A 26,485-nucleotide genomic window follows, 5' to 3' on the forward strand; every position below is an offset into this window, starting at 1 on the left:
GCCGGGGCATTAAAATCAAGCTGATCTGTGTCTGGATAGTTTAGCATTTCTGGCACAGTCTGGAAACTTGTCTGAAACGCGGGGTGTCGCGGCTTTGCTTCACTGACGTGTCACACGTGGAGCAGGTTGCCTAACAGCGCGATTCTCCCTTCTTTTTCCTTTCACAGGCCACTGATGCTACACACGGCATCCAAAAGAGAAAGGCAGGGAGCATTTTTTTTTATCCAGTGAAATTTGATTGTTTTGAAGAACTCTTTCTACGGTAACATGCTGTGGAATAATATTTAGTTTACTAAATGGCCTTGAGTATTTTGTAGAGTAAATATTTAAAATCACCAAGTTTCTGTGGCTTTAATATATACAAATGATAGTACAGGATCTCCCTCAAAAGCACGGGACACATTTGCCCCCGTATTCCCCACCTTTTCAAAACTTGTGGTTTTCTAAAGTCAGTGATGACGCAAGAGCAAGTTACACCGACTTAGGGGATCAGACATGTATGTTCCAGAATTCAAAACCAGAATCTTTAGACCTCGATGCTTTTGACATATTTTATGAAAATGTTAATATTTCATGATATATGTGCTTTCCATAAAATCTTTTATATCCAACATTTGAGACAAATTTTTAATTGGTTTTTCAGATTACCCTTTGGGTCCCAACTAAAAGAGAATGAAAAATTCCTTTATTGAAGAAAGTACAATTAATATTTAAAATAGCACTGCTTGCTGTTGTAACAGTGGCAGTCACCTACGCCTGTATTTGGAAAGCAATGGTTGGTAGATGTCAGTCCACTGGGACCCTGATGGATTCAGTGCTGACCAAGACTTTCCCAGCCTGTGAATTTATCAAGGTTACAACAAGCCTTTGAATATATAAACCCTGCCTTTCCCCAAACATGCACATACTGTAGCCTAGAATTACTTGTACAGTGACTTCTATAATGGAAGGTTCAGTCTTGGAGGTTAGGGGTGTTAAGGATGCTGGGAAAAGCCTAGAGAAGAATAATAGCATTTCAGTGCAATACTGTTAAACATGAGAAAAATGGGTTTTGGTAACATGAATAATAACAGTTATTTCCAGATGTTTTAAAAATGAAGTCTCCAGGATGTGCTATAATTTTGACTAAGTTTCTCAGAGAAGAAACTTGTAAAAGAAAGAAGGAAAGACACAGCATTAGAAATTAACAGGATAAATTATTGAGAGAATTAACATATCAAATAATATCAGCTCCTTAGAAAACGAGTCTTTAAAGCTGGATGGTCTCCTGATTGATCAAAACAAGGACTGTAGATGTGTTATGTGTTTATTGTATCTCTGTATGTGTGTATACAGGGTGTCCCAAAAAGTGTATACACACTTTAACAGCTGATAGCTCACTTTGGAAAATGAAATGGCATTTTAATAAACACTACCTTTATAATTATTCAAAGTGCATGTATACATTTTGCGGGACATCCTATATATGTCTAGGCCTCTGTATAATTAGTTATACTACCAGCTGGGTTATTGAGAGAAGATGCTGAGAATCAATTCTTTTAGGCAGGTGTAAGTCTTTTCTACCCTTTAAGAAAAGATATGCTACTCCAGTTCTTTAACAAATAGTGACTGGCTTGCTATAAAATCAAGAATTGGGGCAAGAAAAATCTTCCACTAAGAGTTAGAATTTAATATTCATAAGTGGTCAGTGAAGAGCCAGCTACTCCACACTGCCTTTTTTCCCTGTATTAATAAGGAATACTGATACAATCATGCTACTTTGTGCCCTTGGATATTCAGATTTTCTGGAGAAAGTAGTTTGAATCACCTCCTAGAAACATTGAGAGGAAGAAAGAAGCTACATAAATATCAAATAGGCAATTTTAGCTCCAAATCACTAGGCAGACATGGCATATAATAAAAATGTTGGCATAAAATAGTTACACAATATTAAAATACAAAACTATAAGGCTAATGTAATTCTTTTTTATTTCTCAATGTCATATATTTTTTCAAATTACCCCCCCCATCAGATACTTTTTGAATTAAAAATAAGACATCTCACATATATACTACCAATACCCACAGACACACACAGGACCGTCTACAAGCTTCTGTGTTGCTTTAATAGTATGGCAGTTGTGCTCACTTCTCAGCAATGCCAAAGTAATTAATTCATGGAAGGAAATCACTCATTGTCAGTAGCTTAACAGATTTCTGCATTAGGCGTAGGTTATGGAATCTTTACCGTCTCCCTGATTTTGTTCACTTTCGTTTCAGTGCATGCATGTTGTGCATTTTGCATTCACTGTCAGTATACTTTGGGAATTGGGTCTAATATTTGGAGTTGATGCCCTACAGATCCATTCTTTGAACATTCTATGAAGAGTGTTCATATTGTATGTTATCTTTTTTTTTTTTTTTTGGTCTTTTTTCTTTGGCCTGTACAGGCATTCAGTGGAACCCCCCGAGTACAGACAGCTGACTGGATGAAGAAGACATGGGGGAAAAAACTTCCATTGTTTAGATTTCTGTCAGAGGATATAAGAATACTTAATTTCTTTTTATCTCTAGGGCTTTCATTATCATTTAAATTTCATTTTACATTAATTGATCAGGGATTAGTAAAGCCATTATGCAGAAATTAGAATAAGACAAGCCAGATGGAATGAATAATTCATGAAGTCCAATTACATTTTATTTCTGGTGTACTTTCAAACTTGCCTCTGACTTCTGTGCTATTTTGATGTGACAATATGCACTGGAAATCAGGAGTGCCATTTTAATTTATTGTATCCCTCAGGAGTGGAAGCATTTGTATGCAGCTGGGGGTGTACTAATGCAGTTCCCCAAGAAAACACCAATTTCAGGGCTCTTGGGAATAAAGACTGGCTGATCTAGAAAATGTGGCTCATCTTTAAGATTTAGGGTAGTAAGCTGAGCCACACTAGTCGACCTGACTTGGGTGCACTGACCCTAGGTGGAAAGACTAGGGCCTTGGAACCGTGAGGTTTTTCACTTCCCAGAAGAACTACAAATCCCTGGAAAATACGTGTCCCCTTCCCCCGCCGCCAAGGAACCATTAAAGAAAGTCGGGATTTGGTCTCGAGTTGCGCGGGAGGCAGGGTTGCAGCTGCACACAATGGCCACGAGGTGGCAGGCGGTGCCTTCAGTGCGAAGGGGCCGGGGCCACGGCGCCGCCGGGGCTCGCAGCGCATCCCCGCGGGGCCGGTCCCGGCGGAAGGGCCACGTCGGGGTTCGCGCTCCGAGCGCCTCGCGACACGAAGCCCGGCCGTTGTTCCCAGCTAATGGGCAGAGCCGTCCACCTGCCCGGAATGTCTGACGGCGGGTCTGAACCGCCCCCCTCCCCCCCCGCCCCAGCCCCCAGCCCCTCGAGAGCAACCCCCCTCCGCCCCGGGATTTATTTATGCCACTGGACAGTTCTGGTCACATTAAAGCCGCGGTTCACCTTCTCGAGGACTTTCATCTCGGGAAGTTTTATGACACTTTGTGAATGTGCAAAGTTTTTAATTAGGCCCGCTAGACAGCCCGGGGCGGCGGCAGCGCCAGGAGTCTTCACGGTCTCCCTGCTTTACAGCACAACAAGCCGCTCTACTCCTTTGAAGACAACGCCGACTATGTGTACGACGTCATGTGGTCCCCCGTGCACCCCGCGCTCTTCGCCTGCGTCGACGGGATGGGGCGCTTGGACCTCTGGAACCTCAACAACGACACCGAGGTGAGCGGCGGCGCGGGGGGCGGGGGGCGGGGGCCGGGCGGGGCGCGGTCGGCCGCCCTCGGTCTCCTCCTCTCTCTGCAGCAGTGGCCTTTGGGGATCAGACCCTCCGGCTGCAGCCGGGCTGCCGACCCCCGCCCTGGAGGGAGCTGGCAGATGCACCGGCCAGAAATCACTTCATCTCACCTCATCCCGAGGCCCGGGCAGACGCCGGGCGGCTGGCGACCCCTTTTTGCAGAAAGCAAAACGCTGCCCCCCGAAGGGAAGGACACGCAGGCGTGTTCCAGGCGCTGAAATAACTCCGTTGGCCAACGTTCGGAAAGGGAAGCGTTAGTGGGCGCTGGTTTTAGATCAGGCTTTTAAAAGGGCGAGTTGTCCGTTTTCACTCTTTGCACGATTCCTGTTTTGAATTCATCCAAGAGGACGCTGCTGGCTGTTGATGTTCAGACCCAGATCCAGCCTCCATTTAAGTTTTGCAAGGTCAATAACCCTTGCCTAAGATGCTGACCTCACAGGCAGGCTTTTCCACAATAGTTTCTAACTCTGAACATGCATGTGAAACACTATTTTTTTTTTAGTCGGGATTTTAACGTCACATTTACAGTATACTTCACAACTGAAAAACTAGCCATGTGGTTTTTTTTTAAATAAGCAATTGACAATAAGGAAGTATTCTTTTTAAAAATTAGGATATATAAATTTATGTTTTTGAAATTATGCTATGCGATTTTTCCTTTTTTCCACTCTCGAAATTATCGAGATCCTCATTTGGCTACGTGGGGTTTGTAAAAATAGGAGTATTCAGTGTCTTTCAATTTAATAAAATAAAATAGACTCTTCATCATTTCCTGGTCTCTGATTCAGGGCAGCTCTCCATAAATAAGAATGGACAGGTAAGAGGAACAAGTGTTGCAAACTATATGTCAAGTGGAAAACAAGAGAAGCTCTTTTGAAGTGCCTGAGCAGGAAACAGCGCAGCCTTTTTAATTAGGAAGCCCACAGCTGGGGCTGAGGAGGGGGGCTCCCTGGTGCTTTTTGTGGGAGGGGGCAGGGAAATATCCTTCGGGTGGTATTATTGAGTTGGTCTATCTTGAAAGATTATGGACAACCTATAACCAATGCCAAATAGTTGTCTTTTTAAAATATTTCAGTTTAAGTCTATTTTTCCTTTTGGCTACGCAAACGATGTATGGGACAAGCATGAGGTTGCGTAATCAAGCATCTCTGAAAATAATCGCAAGGCACGGGTACAAGCAATGCCCATCTTCTGGGATTTCGAAATGTTTATAACATCATTGCTCTTAATAGGAAGATGTTATTACTCCACATTGTAACAGTTTCCCAGAGTTTTTCATCACTGTTGATTAAAATCATATTGCCTCTATCTGCTAGAATAAACTCACTTAAAGCAACCAAAAAACACACATTTTCCAGATTAACTGAGGAGAACCCCCTGTATCAGAAATCAGACTTATAGAGGTGATGTTTAGGTAAGAGGTGACGTTTAGGTAATTCCCAACTACAATGCAATGGGAGTGAGTGTTCTCTAGACTCCTTAGTAATTCCTGTGTAACTGGGTTTTTTGTTTTTTTTTTTAGGGAGGGGGGATTTAATCAGCTTTTTAGGTAAAATGAAATGAATGTCTCAACATTGCCAAACGTCATTTTCCCCCTTCTTTTTCTCTAGGTATCAAGAAGCAACCACATAAAAGTGTTATAGCTCAGTATTTAAAAAAAAAAAAAAAATCATTACTGGGCATGTGAGCCGTTTAGTTTTGTGGTAAACAATTTTGCTTTCACAGTAATAGTCGATATATAGAGTCTGGTTCAAATCCAGCAACGAACTGAACACTTTTGAAAACCCTTAAATTATTTTTGCCTTCTATCAAGTTGAACAAGAATTTTCAAATGTTTGTGAGATTAGCTTTGTTAAAAAACAAAACAAAAAACAAACCTGAAATCCCAGTGTTTTGTTCTTATTCAAATTACTGTGCTTTTATACCAAGTTGTCCCAACTGCTCCTATGCAGAGATAGTTTAAATTCACCTACCACAGTACCACAGACCTCTGCACGAGGCAGTAATTGATGCTGTATAGTCCTGTCTTTGCAATTAAAATGATTGAGCCTTAAAAAAAAAAGTGAAAATATTTGTAAAACTGAAATACAGGAGTAAGAGAGTGACAATATAAGGATTATTTTCATTATAGATTCATCAACTTTTGAAAGGTCATTACTGGTCCAGCTAATAAAATATATTTTGTCATTCCCTTCATACATTTGATAATTTATTAGCACATATTATAGGCTGTGTTAGTCATTTTTTACCACTTATAATAGCTATGAAAATAAGGTATTTTTAAATGGTTAGAATATTAATCGATTCACTTTGCTACATTGCTTTATTCCAAATAAATAAAATTCTTCAATAGGTATTAGACATAATTTAAAATGTATCAAAAAATCAGGTTTTTTTGAGAGTGATTAATTTTTTTATCATTCATATTAAGGTGAAACATTTTTATTCAACTTTTGAAATTGTTCATAGATAAAATCTGATATTGAATAGAGTTAGGTAAAGTATAATCCTGTTTGATTTCTCTAACTTATGGAGTTAGAAATTAATTCTGAAAACTCTATAGCTGGATCTCAGATTTGTCTTGAGTAGCACACTAATAATAAAATGTATTGACAGAATAATGGCCCATCTAAATTCACAGTGTTTTGGCCTTCGAAAGGTTTAGTTAAAAATTCAGGCTCCAGCCTGCACAGCAGGTACCTTAATTGTAGAAACTGTGTATTTAAAAAAATAAACAAATAAATGAGCTGGGGACTTTTGTTTTACATTTTTGCTCACAACTGACATACCGTGATTTTAGGCGGGTAAAAGAATTTTTATTGATTTCAAGATTAAGTTTAAACATAGATTCTTACATACGATGGAGTTTTTATGGCTATTTTAAAGATAGGTATTGAGTCAATAATCTTGTATAAACAGATGGTTTCAATTCCTGAATCAGAGAATGCCAGGAGCGCTAAGGCCAGCGCATGTCGCGCTTCCATCCTAGCCCGACGTGTTCATAGACTCAGGTCTTAAACAGTGGTGACTGGATCTCCGTGGCCCTCTTTTCACTGCATTTTTTTTTTCTTTTTGTCTGAACATTTACCTTTTTATTTTTTAATGGCCCTTTGTCATTTCTTATTCACCGTTCTTGTAGAAGGTTCGGAGACCTGCTCTTTATATGAATAAACTTCCAACTTTAAAGACAAGAGTTTTCACAACCAATGATGGAAAAGGGGCAGGCCCACTGCAATTCTTTTCTCAAGTACTAGGTTAAAGGTTCCTGTAACAAATACTTCAGGTTACATGGGCACCTTCAGTTCACTCTAATAATAAATATTATTATCAGCGTTGTCAGATTTCAGGTGTTTAGTAGAGGAGATATGAGCCCTTTTCTGCAAGGAGGTGCTGCCTCCGTTCTATCAGGATATCACCCTGGGGACGTTTCCAAAGGTATGGAGTGCTTCCTACATCCTGGGACTGCCAGGAGCAGGACAAACAGAAAGAGAGGAAAAAACAGAAAAAGAGAATTTGAGGTTTGAAGTTTTTCACCTACATTTTCTTCTTCTGTCCACCCCCTCCCTGATGAGGTTTTGAGGGATCAATACATATTATTCCACCATATACCACCCCCCCTCCTGCCTTTTATAGTATCCTTAATCTTGGTAAATCCTGAAATCTCTCTCCATTGATCCATAAATCAGGACCTGATCATGAAGTATATCACGTTGAGCTGCAGTGTTGGTCTGTGTGGTGGATGTGCCCCCTGCATAATCTGAAGAAATATTTATGTCACTCACTGCCCGTTGATTGTGGAAAAAGACTCTCCCTCTTTTCATTTCTCATTAAAGCGTCTCCTCTGTACCCCTTAGTACAGTGGAGCATATGATTTAAGAACAATGAATCCTTTGACTTCTGCACAGGGATGTATATTACTTCATGCACATGAAGGCAGTGGTGACTCATCCAGTTAAACGTATATTTAAATTCATATTCAGAGTTCTTTTGTAACCCCTTTGGCAGGTTCCAACAGCAAGTGTGGCCATTGAGGGGGCGTCCGCCCTAAACCGTGTTCGTTGGGCTCAAGCTGGCAAAGAAGTTGCTGTTGGGGACTCAGAAGGCCGTATTTGGATCTACGATGTTGGAGAGGTACTTTGTGTTCGTTTCTTTACTTCTGTATCTCGTTTGAAGACCTAGTGAAATTATTAACAAGACCTTGAGGGCCACAAGAGCCCTCTTGAGTGTGTTTGCAAATTTCCATTGACTTCAGTGGGAGTGTGGCAGGACTTCCTTAGGGCCTAATTTGGCCTCTGTCTCCACGCACAGGACGCTGTAGGTCACGATCCAGGCTCCCTTCAGGGCGCTGCAGAATTCCCAGCCACCCTGGGATGAAGCATGGCACCTCCCACCAGCTTCGTGATAGGGCAAGCTTGCCAAATTCATCCTAACATTGAATCTGGAATTTGTTGTTTAGGTCGAAAAGTCAACTTTTCGTTGCTATGTTCCATTAAAATGTAAACTATTACTCTTTAATGAAAATGCAGCCAATTTAAAAAGCTGAGGTGAATCAGAATTTTGTACTGTTTTTATGGTACTCAAAGTTATTATATGAAATACAGACCTCTTGGTATATCTTGTTACATGGTACAGGCTGGCGCAAAGGTACGTTTACAGTTGAGTCTGCGAAACAGAATTTATTCTTGTATTATTATTTATTAATTATTGTATCATTTTCCATATGAACAACTGTAAACCTATTTTTGCCCCACCCTGTATGTAAAGTATTCCTGAGTATCATGGCACATATCAAAGGAAAAAACTACATCTTTTGTTTCAGTAAAATCTTAAATTGTTATGCTATACCTAATATCACATTATCAATCAGTTGTACTGAAGCATATCTGTTTACTTTGAGTCTATAGGAAAGTGTTGACAAAAACTTTCATTTCTGATGAGGTTAAAGAATTTTTTTCCTTCAAGACAGAAAATATTGAACTTTGAAGCAAAACAAAATAAGAGTGTTGTGTGATGCTGTTTTGGCATAACGTGAATCTAACATTTGCATCCCAGGGGGAAATACACCACATTTGTATGCACACACGTCTTAGACCTGGTCGTAGGCCTGGCAGATGGGTTTAGCTGTTCACACTGAGAAGGGCTCTGCATGGCTTCATCAATCAGCATCCTATAACTTTGGCAACCCTAGATGGTTCTACAATGGAACTTTTGATATATTATATACTGCTATATGGTAGAGTTGATTGAGTTGAAACAAACTAAATGGTGTTGTTTTGGGAATTTTTAAAAATTCAGCCAGAGACAGAAATAGAATGACTTTAGAAATAGTTTTTCTGTTTGGGGATGTACAATGCTTAAGTAAAAGAACTGGAAGAATCTGCGTTTTACTGCACGTTTTCTGTTTCATTAGCCACCCCCTTAGCTGCTCCTGATGCCATTATTGAGTCATTCCAACAGCAACAATTAACGACTCTGTTAATATTTATTCCCAGTGTTGAAGATGCAAATGGTCTGGTGAGCACTGACGCAGTTTGGAGTCTTTGGGAGAGAGAATATACCCTCTGAATTGAAAATATTGCCAGTAGTTTTACAGCAATGTTTTCTTCAATGGATATTTTTTATATTCAGTGCATCTTTTTATTGGTCTCTATTACAATAAAAAATAAACAACAACAAAAACAAGTACTCTTCATTGGTTCATTTACTAAAAAATTTACAAGCTAGCAAAGGAGAACATTAAGAAACAATACAGGTTTCTCTTTTGCTCCATCTCTCTTTCTTTCCTTTGTTTATAACAAGTGTAATTGTGGGAGAGAAATAGGTCTGGAGACACGCTCAGAGATGAAATGGCAGAAAATAGGTGAAATTTTAAAACCCCTTTCTCCACTGGCCTTGCTTATACATAATGTCCCTTAACTCTTGGAAGGTTTTATGCAACGTTATTTTAACCAAGAGAGCTGAAAAGCAGAATAGTTTAACGACCTAGTTTATTCAGAGACAGGCCTTTTTAAAAGTCTGTATGTTGACCACAACTATTATATATATGTATGTATATAATAAATATACATATATTTGTGGTTTTATATATTATATGTAATACATACACACATATACATATATATATACACACACTCTCTCTGCAATAGGAAAACACAAAACATATACACAGAATTTTCCCCTGATAAAGTGATTTTATACCTAGTGGACAGAATTACTTGAATATGACTCATCTGGGGAGTATAAGTGATTTTGCAAAAGTTGCTTTGGCTGATGTGTAGCTGCTAAAACTTTTTTGCTAGGTTGCTATCATCATTTCTAAATTGTAAAGTGTTGTTATACTCGTATTTCTACTATCGTACCGGCAGGTCAGGCTGGTTTTCATTTTTGTGTTATTGCCCTTACTTTTCTAAATGATATTACAGACTGTAGAAATGTCTGCAACTATAGGCCAGCCTCGCCTATTGTCTGGAGTCTAGACAGGCTATAGAAAAATCTCTGTGACATATAATAGGCCAAACAATTTGTAGGGTTGTTTATCCCTACAAATTTGCTACCGGGGGGAAAAAGATATACTATTTTATTGAGAGTAGGTAATCTTATAATCTTCTAACCCTTCTTTGAATGACCAAAACTCAGGATAGACTTATACATTTGCAGTCCCCTCTGTATTGCTTGATCATATACAAAGCAATCGACAGCTCAGAAAAACTCAGCCTTAACAAGGTAATTTTGTCTTAACTATAGTTGCTTTCTTCAATATTTTTGTAAGGTATTTACAAATTACCTCATTTATTTCTGGGGGAAATAAAGGGGAGATGCCTTTTTCTTCTTGCTCATCTCTGTATCCTGTTCTAAGTCTCTGAGACCAACCCTGTAGAGGCTCCAGGCACTAAAAGGAAAGGTGGCTTGTCTAGAGCTGAGCTCAGCCGAAGCCCACTTCGGAGAGGTGGCAGGATCCCTCCAGGGGCAGAGGCCGCCGTTGCTGTCGTTCCTGCCGTCTCCTGCAGCAGCCTGGGCCCGACAGAGCGTGACCGTGCTTAGGGGAGACGAGAGGGAAGGAGTTTGGGCAGGAAGCGACTGAAAAAATAGAGAGAGGGGAAGAGGGAAAATATGGCATTGAGGATCAGATTGCTAGTAGACGGTGCTCCCGATGTCTGTGTTCAAAATTGGCCCCCTGGTCCCCGTTAAAACTGAACCCCCTCCCCAGGGTCATGCTGGCCTTTGGGTGGAAAACCTTGTTCTGTGGAACCCTCCAGGAAAGAAGATGAAATGCTTTTAAATAAGCCTTTTTTTATAGTCTGTATAGAAAGGTAAACGGTAGTTCTTTTGAGAGTACACTGTGTTGATCCATGTTCCTTGGACCTCAGACACGGGAGAGGTGTTTGTGGGAAGACAGCTCACGTCCATTCCCCCGCGGCTGATCCCCTGTGGCCAAGGCCCTGCTCCGAGAGTGAGGCCGGCTCCCGGGTGTGCAGCCTGTGTCGTCTCCTGGGCCCTGTGCTTCCAGGAGCCCTGAGCTTGGCTTAATGCTCTGCTGTCATTTGTCAAGAAAATTTTTAACAGGGCATCCCCCCTTATTTGCATTTTGCACTGGGCCCTGCAGATTATGTAGCCAATCCTGTCCACGGGAGTATTGCTTTTAATGCCACTCACGATGCAAATCAGAAATGACAAATTTTGGCCTTGACCTAGACCATTACGAAGAAGGGGAAATCTTTAGAAATGTGGTTAACTGAAGTATATGCCATATGTTTTTCTTATTATTACCTATTTCTTAAGACTATTTAAAAATGTTGAATAAAAATAGCAACGACTTTACATTATAAACATCATGAGGCCAATAAAAATAGAGCTGAAACCATACTGGATATTCTGATTCTCCCCACAACCCTGTTTTGATCACATCGTAATTTTAACTGAAAGTGTAATAGAGTTTTGGGAAAGATCTCTGTGATGCCTACTACAGTCGGAGTGGGAGGGACAGCCTTTCTCTGTCCACTCATTGTCAAGAACCCCGTGATAAGAGACTTCTGGGACTACCAATGGAGACATCGCCATTCAAGTCCAGGTAGACCTGCCTAGGGGTGAGACCTGACACTCAACTAGAAGGGCATTGCAGAAAGGGACTCTGGTGTCACCAGTCCTTAACAATCATCTGCCTCACCTCCTGTCCCAGCGGAGGCTGCAGCTGCTGCAGGGAGTCCCAGCACAGTGTCCCCATAATCATGCCCTCCTATTATGTACAGTTATCCTCCATGACTTTTAAGGTGATGGCAGAGAGCTGTGGCTTGAATCCAGATTTACTGGTACCATTTATCATGAACTTCTGAAGTGGTAAACAGAGGATTGGGTATGAGCTCACTGAAATTCTCGGGATTGAGTTTGTCCATCCTGCACCCCCCCCCCCCCTTTTTGTGTTTTTGTTACATTGAAATGGCAAAGGCATGAGTAATATCTCCAGGCCTATGACTCAGGAGGTAAAATACAAAACAGCAATGTTTTCAGGTAGGCCACAGGATGCTTTTTTGTTTATATAGCACACATTTTTGGTTGCTTGATTTCAGCATTGTATCTGGAAAATATACTGTACCCGTTTATTTTCACAGATAGGGGTCTATTTTCTTTGCAGAGCGGGTGCTTAATTCCCATTAGCATAAATGGAAGTTATGTGAAATCAATGAATGACAGAGACGACCCCTGTATTCTTTGGCTATAATTTTATTCTATTTGTGCATTTTAAAAGTTACTTAGGTGGATAGTGGTTGTGTGCACCATTTAAATTCTCTAAGATCTAAAATAAAAAACGAGCTTAGCTCTTGAATAAGTTTTGAGGATTTTTCTCTCCAAACTGTGGGATTGCAGCCTGTTTGTTTTGGAGCTGTGTGATTTCATTCAATTAATTGAAACGTGGGTAAGATAACAAGTCATAAATTAACTGCAAAAATAACTTGAGAATGTTGAGCGTATTTTACTTCAGAATCCACTCACAGAGAGCTGTTAATCATGGTTGAATTTTTTTAAATGATGTGTGAACACACATATTCTAAAGAATTAAACATAAAAATTACTCACTGCCGTGGCCTCTTTACTGAATAGCAAGCTTTTCCGTGTATGTGGAGCTGATTTGAATAGCACATGGGCCAGTGAGTGTAGAGTTATCCGCGTGTCCTGATGATTGATAGTCAGCCTGTCTACCTGTCGTCCCGGCAGATGTATTCTATAGAAAGCCCGTGGCCACCGCGAATGCCTGGGTGCTGTCACGGGGACGCTGCCGTCATAAATATCCCCTCACTGCCGTGTTTGCTGCTTATCTGAATTAGTGAGAATGCTGTTTGCAGCTCCAGTTTTGAAAGAAGCAGTTTATCTTCTACCTCCTATTATTTCGTTTTCCATTAACCTCTTCCAGGGAAGATTTTGTTTTCGGTTGTGAAAAACACACAGAAGTTTCAAATCCCTGATGATATTTTTGCAGCCATCAAATGATAAAATTCCAAAATCGCTTTTACCTTAAAGAAGAATTTGAAAAATAAAATGGCAACGTGAGATCTGTAATTTGGGAGATGAATAGATCTTCTCACCCCTGCTCGATGTGCTCGGTACCCCACTCACTCAGTGCCTGAGAAAACGTGCAATCGTGTTTTACATCTTAACCCTGAACTTTGGCAACATTTCAGATACCTTGTTTGAAAGGACTATTTGGGCCCGGGTCGTTTTATTACAAATTCCAGGAAATACAATACGTTTGACACTTGTTAGTGTATTAAAAGGTCCTTGAAAAATTCTTAAACAGGAAAAGTGCAGGTGACTATGAGATTTCAGTGTAACTGCTGCAAACGTAAAGCATGATTAAATGCTCATTGAAATATATTTGAAAGCTGAAATGAAAACTTTGAATGCAAAGTTTATTAGGCATCCCAACAGGAAAAATGACCTACGTGACAGAGTTCAGAGTGAAGGCCAGGGTGTCATGTACGAGGCCCGTTGCGAAAGGCCTCACGCGGTTAGCCAGCTAGAGTAACAATAAAAGACGCGAGGGGCCATTCCTCCTACACTTTAAATAGCTCTTTGCTATAGTAGCACCTGAGAAACTGGGGCTGGGAGTTAAAAAGGATTTGAGTGACACAAAATAAATGCAATACATTTATGGTTTTAAGTGGATTACCCTGAAACAATAATCGTTTGCTCTGTGGAACCACCTTGCGTTTTCCAGTAGGACAGGGCCTTCATCAGTTTTCCACAAGAAGTTTGTGCCCTGAATATAAATAACCTCCCGTCCGTGGGGAAGGAGGTGTGTGGAACATAAAATATGATGTTAAACTGAGACTTTGTGGTTAATTCAAGTAAGAGCTCCTTAATGAAAAAGAACCGCGTTTGAAATCAGTTTGATTGCGGTGCTTTCTGAAGCCTGTTATCCCCCTGAGGACGAACCTGATAGCGGGCTGAGCTCCGCAGCCTGCAGGAGGGAGTGGATGGGCTCAGCTTTCCCAAGTCCAGTTATGATCGCCCCCAACATTGTGTTTCTCATTAAGTGAGTGTGGCCAAAAGTTGCAAGATGCTTGGAGGTCTTTGCAGTACCAGCTTATTCTTCAGTGAAGAAATAGGATTTTTTTCTTTAGCTGATGAGAAACACTGCTTTGGATGTTCCCTCTGTGGAAAAGAAGACTTGGGCATAAACTATTCCATCATACCAAACACCTAGATAAAAACAGAAAATGCACACACTTAGCTCTGCTAATAATATCTAGATAGTTGATGACCGAGAAACAGAACATTGGAATTCTCAATTGCACTTTTCAGTTTTTGCCTGAATTTTTATTGTCATAGCCACGACACCATGCAGTAAAGTCAGAAAGCACAACGGCAGATTTGGGTGCTAATCAATATAATCATATAAAATAAGCTACTTTGAAATAATATACGAATTCATTTCCTTGTAGTAAATTATACGTATTTGAAATAAAATAATTTAGTTAAAATGTATGATTGTAATTTTAGTATTAATTTGATTTCTTCTAGGAAAAGTGCTTAATTTTAAAAAGAAAGGAAAAAGCACTATTCCAATTAATGTTATAATTATTCATCTTATAGTGACTATAGTAGCAGTGGCTTTCATTTTGATAATTATATATGTAAAAGACCATGATTAAACTAATTATTATATAAATAGTGTGCTTATTCAGGTAGCATTAGTTTATAAAAATAGATTTATAGGATTAATATCTTTTCAGCTCACTTTTTTTCCCTTAATTGATAAGAAAATACTTATGACTTTTCTGTATTATAGAGTAGTTGATTCGATGAAAAGAAAACCCTAATATTTAATTTTATGAAAACCAAATTAATGTGTATGTAGTGATTTGCAGTAGTCAATGAAATTCATGTATTCTCATTTCGGTGGCAAGTGGCCTATGAATATAAACCTTCTGAAACAAGTGCCAGTTTGTATAATTAATCATCTTTTATGATTCTTCTGTGGTTTCAAACTGTCATTTTCAATAGCAGTTTGGATTTTGAAGCAGTCGCTCATTATAGTGTTAATTTTTTTTATGGCTGACAAAATTGTGTTTAGTTTTAGATTTTCAAAACTGCTAAATTTTATCTTGAAAAGTTACTGCTTAGAACAGTAGCCTCAAATCACAGCTTAGACCAACCAACCATGAAGCTGCTTCAAGCATCTGTGAGTCCAGATTAACACTGACCTGGATAGAAATGGAGAGTTATTTGTCTCTTCCATGAGTGTTTGTGCTGGTATTGGTATATCTAAAATAGAGTAAGAAATCCAATATCTGCTTAGGCATGTGTACGTGTAAATATTTATACACCATATAGGTTGGGCTTGCAAAGGGAGGAAGTGAATGAATTGTATTCTAATTTTAAGGAAGGTCTGCATGAATTTTTGAGAATGTCAGCTACGAGAACATCTTTCACATTTGAAAACATGAATTATTTATCATTTTAGGAATCTCAAAGCTGAGCATTATAGAAGAAATTTTGCACTCTTTTTTGGCTGGCAAATAAAACTGATCAGTGGTTCATTTCCCATGATCTGTCTCCTCATGGCCAGCTAACAGTTTCTCGACATGTAGATGAAATCTTTTATGTTTATTTGCCTTAGCATTAAGGACCCTTAGGTAACAAGCGAACATCTTCTAGTGTCCTAAAAACTAGTCACCCTTTTGACTTAGGGGGCAAAATCCCTTTGGCAGACTTCCTTTGGTTAATCACATTCCTCAGTAGAGTTTCTAATCTTTAGAGATTAGAAACATACACAGAAAACATACACAAAGTAGATACTTACAATTGTCATTTTTAATCTCACATCCTGGTCTAGCACAGTGCCTGGTAATAGGCACTCAGTGAGTATCTGAGTGAATGAAAGTTTTACATGTGAAAGTTGAAGGTTAAGGGAAAGCTTCGTTGTGTGAAGCATTCAGAATGCAGCCTCCACATTGGCTATAGATTAACGGACAGGGGGAAAAAAAATCCACCTAACTATATCTGCACAGGAAAGGATATATAGAAAATACATTTAGAAAGGAGTGTTTGTCTTTCCTCCCAATCTCTATCCCAGCCCCTCTCCCCTCCTGTGCTTGTAAAAGTGAGCAATTGGCCACTAGTGTAATGAAAGCCTAACAGTTGATTCAAATAGTTATCAAACCACTGGAAAAATGCTTCCTTTTTATTGTGCTTTTTTTGGACACTATAGATATGGTAAATCATGAACTACATTATAAAAATACCTCTTTTATGCCCAAACTTTCAGTAGGAGGGAATGGCATTTCTTTTATTACCTTGGTAAATGTTTTTCAGGTGTTTGTCAATAAGCCTTCTCTTTGTCAAAACTGCTTAGATGCAGTGGTTGCTAAGAATTTACTAGAAAACCTATAGTTAATAATATCAGGAAGAGGAGGGATATATGTTTAGTCAGCTAATAGGACAGATGGGCTTGAGTAGCTCATGCTTTTCCATTTTCCTGTCATTTTCTTGGTCTTTTGTGTTATGGAAAAAGAATGGTAATTGAAGTTTAAAAAGTTTATTTTCCATTACTGCCCATCAGCCAATGTTGTTAGCATTTTCCCCATCTTTTGGACAGAGAAATAGATTGTTGTTCCAAGTAATAGAACAATATAATGTTTAAGAGAGTCCTGAAGAAAGGAGGGTGGTAAGATTTTAATACAAATGTGAAGGTCATCTTTATAGCTCCGTGAATTAACTCTTTCTTCTCCAGCTGTGTGACTTTTTTTTCCCTTCACAGGTAAAAACTTCTGAATTTTGTCCTGCTTCCTATAGCGCTAAATTTTAACGTGAAGAATATTTTTAAGGGTATGTTTTTTTAGGTATAGTGTTTAAAAATTATTTATTTCCTTTGATGTTCGCTGGCCTATTGAAATTGATATAGACCCATATTTGTTACTATTTACTTTCTACTTTTATGTCCTACCTTTATTTTTTCCCTTAATTGGGTGGTAATGGATTTTTTAAAGGTGTTGTTCTAACAAACATGCTATAAAAGTCAACCACTCATTTAAAAATACAAGGAAGAGATCGTAGGCAGGGAGATCTCGAGCTTCATGGGTGGATGAGGGTTCCCTTGGAAGGGATTTTCAGATCAAAGAAAGTCTTTCTTAACCAAATATAGTCAGATAGCATCAGACTGACATAGGTTAGCGTGCTGCCGAATTTCACAGAAATCTTAACCTACTGACTGGTTAGTAGCAGATGCTGCAGAATGGAGATTAATGTAACTTCTACTTTCTGGACTTCTCTAAACTGCTGTAAATACTGAGTTACCACACAGTATATCCTTTTGTGGGGAACCCTGTAGTATATTTACGCCCTCTGCGTCCTGCATTCTGGCTTGGGCTTTTGGTCCGTGGTTTCATCCATTGTTACCAGTGATGCTAGACTCTCCCAAGAGTTAAATACAGTGGAGCTGTATTTATGCGAAGCGAGCATGCTTGGTCGTTCCAGCGGCTGTTTCATTGCTTATTACCTCCCACTTTGCTTCCATCTGTGTGTGTGGCAAAGGGAATTGCCCTAAAAAGTATAGGCTTCCTCTGAACACAAACGTGTATTTGTATACCAGTCACTCCACAATCTCCTGAATTGGGGTGCCATTAATAATTGTACTTTTAAAAAAGCTTTTAGAGCTTAAGGGGGTTTAGCAGTGGTTCTGTGGAAACCCACATTCGCTTCCTTGGTTTCTGTAAATGCACTAATAAAAAAAATCAATGTGTGTTAAAGTGAAAAGGTAATTTGTAAGATATCTTTCTAACAGAAAAGTTTAATATTCAGGTTACTGCAAGAGATGAACTGCTGCGTATCTGTTCGGAATCAATGGTTAACATAATCGTCCCAGGCATTTTTTTTAATGACTCCGTGTAATTGAAAGATTACAAAGATGCTGATGAACCACACGCCCATGGAATATTTATCCCGAAGCCTAGAATCCTACTCACTTTGATTTGTTTGCCACGCAAAATACATCTGAGAAACTAAACTGAAATCACGGAATATTTTTTCAGTCTTAATTATAAAAAAAAATTTTTCTTTTAATTAACCAACTTTTGTACTAAGCAATGCCTGAGACAGATATTTTTAACCATAAAAAAAATATATATATACAGCATTGGCCGGTAGGAGTGACTGCAGATAAGGCAGCTATTTAAAATCAGCTGCTAGGTACTATAAACCCTTTAAAATTACTAATAAACGAGGGAGGCTTGACTGAGGACTGTTCAGAATGGTTACCCAGGTGCTTATAAAAAGGGACACATGAATGATATTTGTGTGCATAACCCTGGTTATAAAAAGTCATTTGATTTTTATAACAGCGTGTTCAGCGGTTACAAGGCCTTACGACTTTAGCTAAAAATGTAGAATCCCACTGTAGAAAGTGCTGCAACAAGGAGTTAGCTGGATAAAGCTGTATTAGTCATATTTGGAAAATAAAAAAAATATGTATGTATATGTGTACATACGGGCATATTTACAAAGAGAAATGACACTTTAAATTTGATTTTTAAAAAGAGCAGTGGAAAGTGCTCTGACAGAATTTGTCTTGTGAGCTGAAAGAGCCCCTTCCCCACCCCAGACTCACAGACCTTAACTAGTATTCAAAGTGTGACTATTTAGGAAATGACTTATGTGGGTTTTTAAGAAATCAAATGTGATGAAATATAAGGAATACGTCTAAAAATGAAGCTCTATGTAGATGAAAAGGAAAGAATGAAAAGAGGGAAGGAAGCAAAAAAAAGAAGAAATGGAGGCGAGGGGACTAAGCACTAAGAAGGAAAAACACATCATTTTCAGGGCTTGTGATGTGCCAAGGACTGTGCACATGGTAAGCCCTGAAAATGATGTGGGTTTTGGGGGTCATACTTACTATTCACAACAGTCCTAGGAGATGGGTCTCAAAATTCCTTTCTCACACATGAAGTGAAGATCAGAGATGCTAAGACAAGTTCCCTAAGGACACCCATCGAGTACGTGGCCGAGCTGGGACAGAATGCACGAGCTGACTGACGTCTGAGCTTGAGAAAGTCCACCCTGGCTCCATTCTCGACGTCGAGGGATTCTGCGGCCTGTGCCTCCCTGAAGTGCACAAGAAGCTCAGCAAGACACCCAGTGGTTAAACGGATGAGCTGTTTGGGGACAGGGTGGGGCAGGGTCCAGAAGAACCTTCCAGTTCTCTCAGCCAGAGGGGTGGGGACAGGTCCATGACACAGCCTCAGAAGTAGGGAGGAGGGAGACTGAAATGATCAGTTTTCATGAAATTTTCCCTAACTTTTACACTTTTGCTTTTTATTAAGATGCCCTTTCATCTCCCAAGAAACGTAGAACATTAAAAATAATCTTTAGAATCTTTTAGCAGGTGATTCCAAACACACATTACCTGCCTGCTGCCCCCCTGCCCTGGTGCGCTGGCATTTCTTCGAAGGGTGAGGCCCTGCTTGCCCCACGCGCCCAGAACAACGCGCTCAAGCCGTGTTGTCTTTAGCAAGTCATCCAGCGTCCTGTTCCCTGCCCGTTCAAGAAAAGTCTGTACCCTGTTCCTTAACGTCCTCACATCACAAACATCAGAGTTAATTCTTAAAGAAAGCAAAAGCCAAACCGCACGAATGTTCTAGAATTGATGACGTCCGCTTACATGTCATTTTAAAGAGCACGTTCAGTGTGAGTGACAGGTTGAAGAGAAAGAGGGTATGACTGTTCCATGTTGAACTCATGGCATTTTCTTCCCTTGGATTCCGCTTCTCATCCTCTCCACATCTCTTTTGATAAATGGGTCAGACACCATCGGCCCGTTTTACAGTCGAGGCAATGAGGGGTTAAGTGCCTGGCCACCGCCAGGAACCAAGGTGAGAGCAGGACGTGAAGCCTCCTGTTCGAATCTGAGGTTCATTTGACCTCCTCATGGCCGAATTGCCACCTCAGATACTACCTTTTTGGTCTTGGCTGTAAAAATAGGGTAATATCATATCTATAAAAGGTGGTCACTCTTAAAGCTAAGGTTTCGTCATCTCAGGAATCAGAGGCCTGCGTGGTTGGGGCATAAATATGCTTTATATGTTTAGCAAAGTTTTAGAAAACAGTCACCAACCAGGGGGTTGGGGGTGGAGGGGAACCAGCCCTTTATGAAGCAGAGGGAAAGTCTGAGTCATCCTGACCTAGGATGTGGACTTTGGTCAGTGAATCTGAAGGAGGAAAACATTTCCAGATCCACTCTGGTTCAGTACAATACTGGACAATTTTTACGAGTTCCTCTTTACCGTATTACTATGGGCTATTTTCTTCACGGTGCTTCCAAAAGATTTTTTAATTGATTGAAATGAATCATCACCATTGGAAACTTGTGAATATTTTTCCTATCACAGACGTAAATTCTTTGAAAATTATTTTAAACTGTTTTTTTCAGGGGGAAAATTCACGGTGATGCTCTAGATTTAGCCTTTTATGACTGATAGAAACTTGAAGATGCTGAAACCATGCCATTAATGTGCCATTTGCTTCCTTCTACTTGCTTGACACACAATACATACCAGGAAATGTTGCCGTTGTCATTGTAGGAAAGTAAATATTAGGCTCTTCATATTTTGAATGTCAGTGAAGTTTTCTTTAAAAAATCCTATGCCAGTATTCACACATTTTGACCGTAGAAAACATGATAAATGAGTTTTCCTCTATTTCTTGGTCGTCATGTGGCAAAATGATTTACTGCTACATCTTCAATTCTTAGCATAGTGTCTGTCTGGCATATAGCTGGTACTCAGTTCATGCTGATGGAATAAATTTGTATGCTAGTTAGGAGGACATGAGAGCAGAGTTTTTCTTTATTAAAAGACATGAGCAAAGATTTTTCCTACTTTAAAAAAGTCTCCTAGAGCAAGTCTCAGATGCATTTATGATCGTGAGACTCCTTTCTAGCCATTTCTAATCAGGGAACCAGGTGAGAAGAGCCAGGAGCTGCCAAGGGTAAGGAGGACAGTGCTATCCAGACAGATGCTGTTACAGCCAGAGCTGTAAAATGTAGAGGGGTCTTGCTTGTTAGGACACTTGTTTGGTCTTACCTACAAGGAATTCAAATGCCAAAAATTATTACTTTGGGCGTGGGAACAACCTCTGAGTACACATTCACACATTCAAGCTAAGATTGGGCTTAAAGTGCTTCCTGATGGTGACATTTAATTCTAAAAATGGGGCAGTCTGCAGTCCACCTTCTAAATCTAACATTACAATCATCTTGGGGTATTTTTATAGTCAACTAGATGAAAACATAATAGGATAAGCTAGGTCAATTTAAGTTTCTGGAAGCATCTGTGTTTTTATTGTGTTCAACTCTAGAAATTTTTTTGTGTGAACTGAAGCAAATGAACATTTCTGTATTATTTAGGATATTCCAGAGAGGAAAATACTTCAGAACAGAGTTTTGAAAAAGCAAACTTCTAATATTTTTCGAAACTAAGGGAAACTTTCACAAATCAAAAAGAGGACAAGATATGTGAGAATACTGTGAAACCTTCTGTGAGGGGTAACCTGTGTTTTTAAGGACAAGTGTTGGTATTATAACACCATTATCCCCATCCCCTGGAGAAAGGCAAGCGTAGTTCCATTGTAGGGTATTTTTTGTTTATTTATCAGAAACATTTAAATTTAATAAAATTTATTTTTGAGAAGTTAGAGGCGCAACTCTGTGTCATAAATGATATTCAGTTCTGTCCGCAAATGTATCTGGGCACATATTCAAGCCTTAACGTTTCATAATCTTGATTAATGTTCTTTCTTAACTATCTTGCCGTTACTACACGTGATACTACATGAAACTATATAAACATATGTACCTCTTTTCTTGTGTATAGTGTATAGTTTCTAGATGTTGATATCAATAAAACATTACATATGGTATCATACGTTAACTTAAATTTGTACCAGTGTAACCAATAACCCAGTATTATGTTTAGGAGCCAAACTCGCAGATCATACTGATCTTTATGAACAATATACTATGTATTATTACTGAGACCTGCCTGCCTTTTTCCAATATTTACAGCTATGTAAAGTTATTAGGTGCTGCTTTAGCTTTAGCTTGGTTCTCACCTTATAGGAGAAAAAATTATAAATACATTATCATGATTAGTTTTTTGTCTCTTCTTGGGCTTTTGTTTTGTGGGTAGTGTTTTGTTTTTGTTTTTGTTTTTTTTGGAAGGACTTGGTCAGGGGTTGGAAGAGAAAAGAAATAGTGGACCTGTTCTCGCATATAAATATGATACTAACCCTTTCCTGCTTTTGCTTTTTGTTAGCTCTTTTCTATCATTTATTTTAAGGGCTTCATCTCCCCAGTGCAGCATTTTCTAAAATTGAAGAGGAAAATAAGTAATAGCGGAACCTAGGAAAAGAGCTCAAAGTAGCAAAATGGACTGAGTGGAGGGGTCACAGTGTCATTCAATACTACCGTGAGCTTATGTCATTGCCTAAACACAAATCTGCATTCATTTCAATAACTAGGGAAATATTTAACCATTCAAAACCTCATTCATATGACTAAATGAGAATTCTCATTGGTACAGCATTTCTCAAAATAAGTAGAACTGACTTCCCCCACCTGTATATTATTTCCAGAATTACATTCTTAAAACGTTTAGACTTGGTACACGCACAGTAATTGAAGGACATACTTTGTGTTTATGATGATGCCTCTAGTAAGTTGTGTTGGACAGGTAGTGTCTGGGAATATCATCCCCTATACTAGAAATTTTAAGTTCTGATTGTTTGGTTCTATAGAGTGGGTAGTTTTTCATCCGTGGAAGTGACCTCTAGCTTAGATTTATTTGCTGCCTCGTTTTTATTTTTAAAAATGTATATTGATTGGGATGAATGTGTGTTACTAATGTTTATAGAGTATGTGGATAGTACATGGAGCACTTGTGCCTGTAGAGATGGATCATACCATTTTATAGGGTAATCCTCCAGGAAAATGGCTCTAATCTCTAAATCAATTTTATTCTATATGAAAACCACTGAGACTTCTACTGGACCCAGCTTCTCATCAAGTAACTCTCTTTTCTATTCCAAGCACTTGTCTGGTATCTTTAAGCAATTCATTTTTGGATGCTATGTAGAAAAATCAGCTAACGAAAATTTCTACATGCAGTTCATGTTGGGTGGGGGTAATTTTCTCTCCACTAAAGAAATTAGTGCACAGAAGGAGATATTCTTTGGAAAATTTCATAAATCCCCGTTTTGGTGAATCAGTGTAGCATACTAGCTAAGGCTGTGAATCCTGGAACCAGATGACCTTGGCTTTGATACTGCTAACTTTGCAACCTTGGTAAGATGATTTCATTCCTCCGTTCCTCGATGCCTTCTTCTGTAAAATGAAACCCTGATATTACTGTACATAGGGGTGTTATAAGGAATGAGTTCATACATGCGTAGTACTTAGAACAGAACTCTTGGTAAAGTTTAGCTACTATTACTTTTATTCATATGTATCATGTAAGATACCTTTTGCTGGAAAAGCCACAGCTTTATTTCATATTAGTGACATTTCTTTGCATATGTAGCTAGAGCTTTGTCGTGTATATTGGCACGCTGTCAACGCTTTTAAAAGAAGGATCAATAGCATTGACTTAGAGAGACAATGCCACAGTTATTTCAAAATCCTAGTCAATAAGGCAGTTTTTATCTGCTGTATTTATGCACTGTTAGTCCCGTTTGCTCATGATGAATTTTCATTACTGAAAATGCTTTAACATGGCTACCACATGTAATAACATAGTTTATGCAAGTCTTAAAAGTTGTTTTTCTTTAATTCCGTGAGCGACCTTGCTTCTGAGAGGGACAGTATTTATTCCCTTCCATTGTCAGTTTTGGAGCAATGCTCCAGGGATCTAACCCATCCAAGAAAGAAGATTATCAGGTGTCCTTTACATCCCAAGGGACAGGTCGGCTTCAGGAGGAAGTCATGCGGCGTCAAGGCTTTCGGACATAAAGGATCCCCCGTTCACCGTTTCCCATTCATTTGCTTTGCAGCTCGCAGTACCCCACAATGACGAATGGACCCGGTTTGCCAGGACCCTCGTGGAGATTCGCGCTAACAGAGCCGACAGCGAGGAGGAGGGCGCCGTGGAGCTGGCGGCCTAGTGGCAGGAGCCGCCCCAGCCGGCCCACCGCCGCCTTCCAGAGCTCGGCGCCCGCGGTCATCGAGCCCGCTGCGTCCAGTGTCCCTTCAGTATCAGTATTGCCGTGACGTTCTGGGTGCCATAGTGTGCCAGCCCTGCTCCAAGTGTTCCCAATGTATCCCACCCTGCCCTCCACGAACCTGAAACTCACCAGAGCGTTTCTATCTTTATATTTCTGTCTCAAAAATAAGGTGGGGGGAGGACCTTTACGGGTTTAGTTGTTGCCTTTTAACTACTTAGTAGCTGTATTTAATAGCTGGAAACCTCTGGTTAAATTTGTGCTTACATGCACTTCTGGCATAGTCCTATTAAATCCATATGAAGCCAGATATGATTAGGTGCAGATGTGGTGTGCTCCATGATATGGTACAGGGCCAAAGACTTGAGATGTGGTGTTTTACATGGTGACTCACGTTATGAATGGATTTACTAGAAGAACATTGCTGCTCCTTATTTATTGTGGTATGCTGCATGGAACATATTTATTTGAAAGCATTAAAATAAACGATCCTAGAGCATGTGCATAATGAGAGGACTGTATTGTCTCTGCTGCTGTTGAGGTTACGTTAAGTTCCAAATAACAATTACAGTATGCCGGTTCCACTGAGGACATGAAGTCTTTAGAGGTTTGTTGCAGTGAACGAAATGAATTTTAATGCCTATTATTTCTAGGCACTTGAACAGTATTTCAAATATAGTGGACCATTGATACTTGTCATTCAAGCTAATACAGTCTGACAAAAGTCTGTGGTTCCTGAATATGACACCGGTATTGCCAATAAAATGTTCCAAACCAGGTCTACGCCAGCGTGGAGAAATTCTGCGCTTGGGGGGAAGAAAGCCTGATTAGAATTCTGCAGTGACAAGGGAGTGGGGGCGATGCATTGGGGCCCTGGGGAAGATTGATAATGAATTACAGGCAGCCAACCTGGCTGGACTGAAACCAAAACTGGTCTTGTTTTTATGAGGGAATGTGGGTGGTTTGCTGGCAAGCTCTACCTTATCTCTTCACCAGAGCAACTCTTGCCCAAAAGAGTAAGAAAAACAGGTTAAGATGCACATGTACAAAATGTTCTACAGATTGCATTTTTTTCTTTCTTATTCACACCAGGAAAAATATGTTCATTACTATTGGACGAGGAAATATGTCTATAAACAACTTTAATGAAAATTTTTTTCAAAAAGTCATTTCATGCCTAAAGAGAATTAAAATAAATAGTGGTTGAGTCATGAAAAACATTTGAAAACAGGCTTTCAGCTTTTTAGGAAGAGAATTTCCATGGTCCTTTGTTGGTAGGGATTCCTTGACTGTGAGATTTAAAAAATTTTTACAATAACCATATCATTTTCTCCAAGTGCCCCATGGTATATAAATACTGGAATTCTTCGTAAACAGAAAATAAAAATTTAAAGATTAAATACGAGTGTCTTATAAGGTTTAGAAGCAACTTAATAAAAAGTATTGGGGGAAAAAAGTTTCTCAAGCATACACTAAAGGACTGAGAACAAACCAGTCACCATGAGTTTCTATTATAGACTAAACGCTAAATGATTCAATGAGCGAAGACTGAAAAGTACAAAGGCCAGAGTCACTAGTAGTAATGACAAGAGTTTATACATGTCCCATGGTATTGGAAGTACCAATGGTGGGAAAGGATGTGATGTGGAACTTATGGCCAGCCCCAGTAGGGAAATTACAACAGCGGCCCATGGGGAAGGAAGGCAGGCCATGCTATCTGAAGCAAAGAATTATGTGACTTTTGACAAAGAGCTTTAGGCATGTTGCTGGGTCCTAATAGAAGTACAACTTTTCACCACGAGATACAAAGATACCAGACATCCAAACAGCCCATTTTAAGTTGAGCCTTGTCAGCCTCCCCAAGATGTAAAGTTGGGCAGCCCCAGCTGAAACCCCTTGTAGGATGGAAACGGTGCATCCAGATGTACGTCTGAGTAGGACCAGATGCATGAGTAAGCTGCAAGAACAAGGAGCTCAGAAGCCCAGTGTCATCC

At 39.6% G+C, this 26,485-nt stretch overlaps 1 protein-coding gene across 1 annotated transcript in view; it reads left to right on the plus strand.

The window, feature by feature from the left end:
* DYNC1I1 (dynein cytoplasmic 1 intermediate chain 1) overlaps positions 1-25,334 on the plus strand; it is a 246,074-nt gene extending 220,740 nt beyond the window's left edge. The window contains exons 14-16 of the mRNA XM_016218881.2: positions 3,578-3,718; positions 7,797-7,922; positions 24,324-25,334. Of these exons, the coding sequence (XP_016074367.1) occupies positions 3,578-3,718; positions 7,797-7,922; positions 24,324-24,434 (378 nt within the window). The 3' untranslated portion in view covers positions 24,435-25,334. The remainder of the gene's footprint in view (positions 1-3,577; positions 3,719-7,796; positions 7,923-24,323) is intronic.
* Positions 25,335-26,485: the final 1,151 nt, after the last annotated feature.

This window comes from Miniopterus natalensis, chromosome 10, assembly GCF_054644295.1.
Source record: "Miniopterus natalensis isolate mMinNat1 chromosome 10, mMinNat1.hap1, whole genome shotgun sequence".
Taxonomy (NCBI): domain Eukaryota; kingdom Metazoa; phylum Chordata; class Mammalia; order Chiroptera; family Miniopteridae; genus Miniopterus; species Miniopterus natalensis.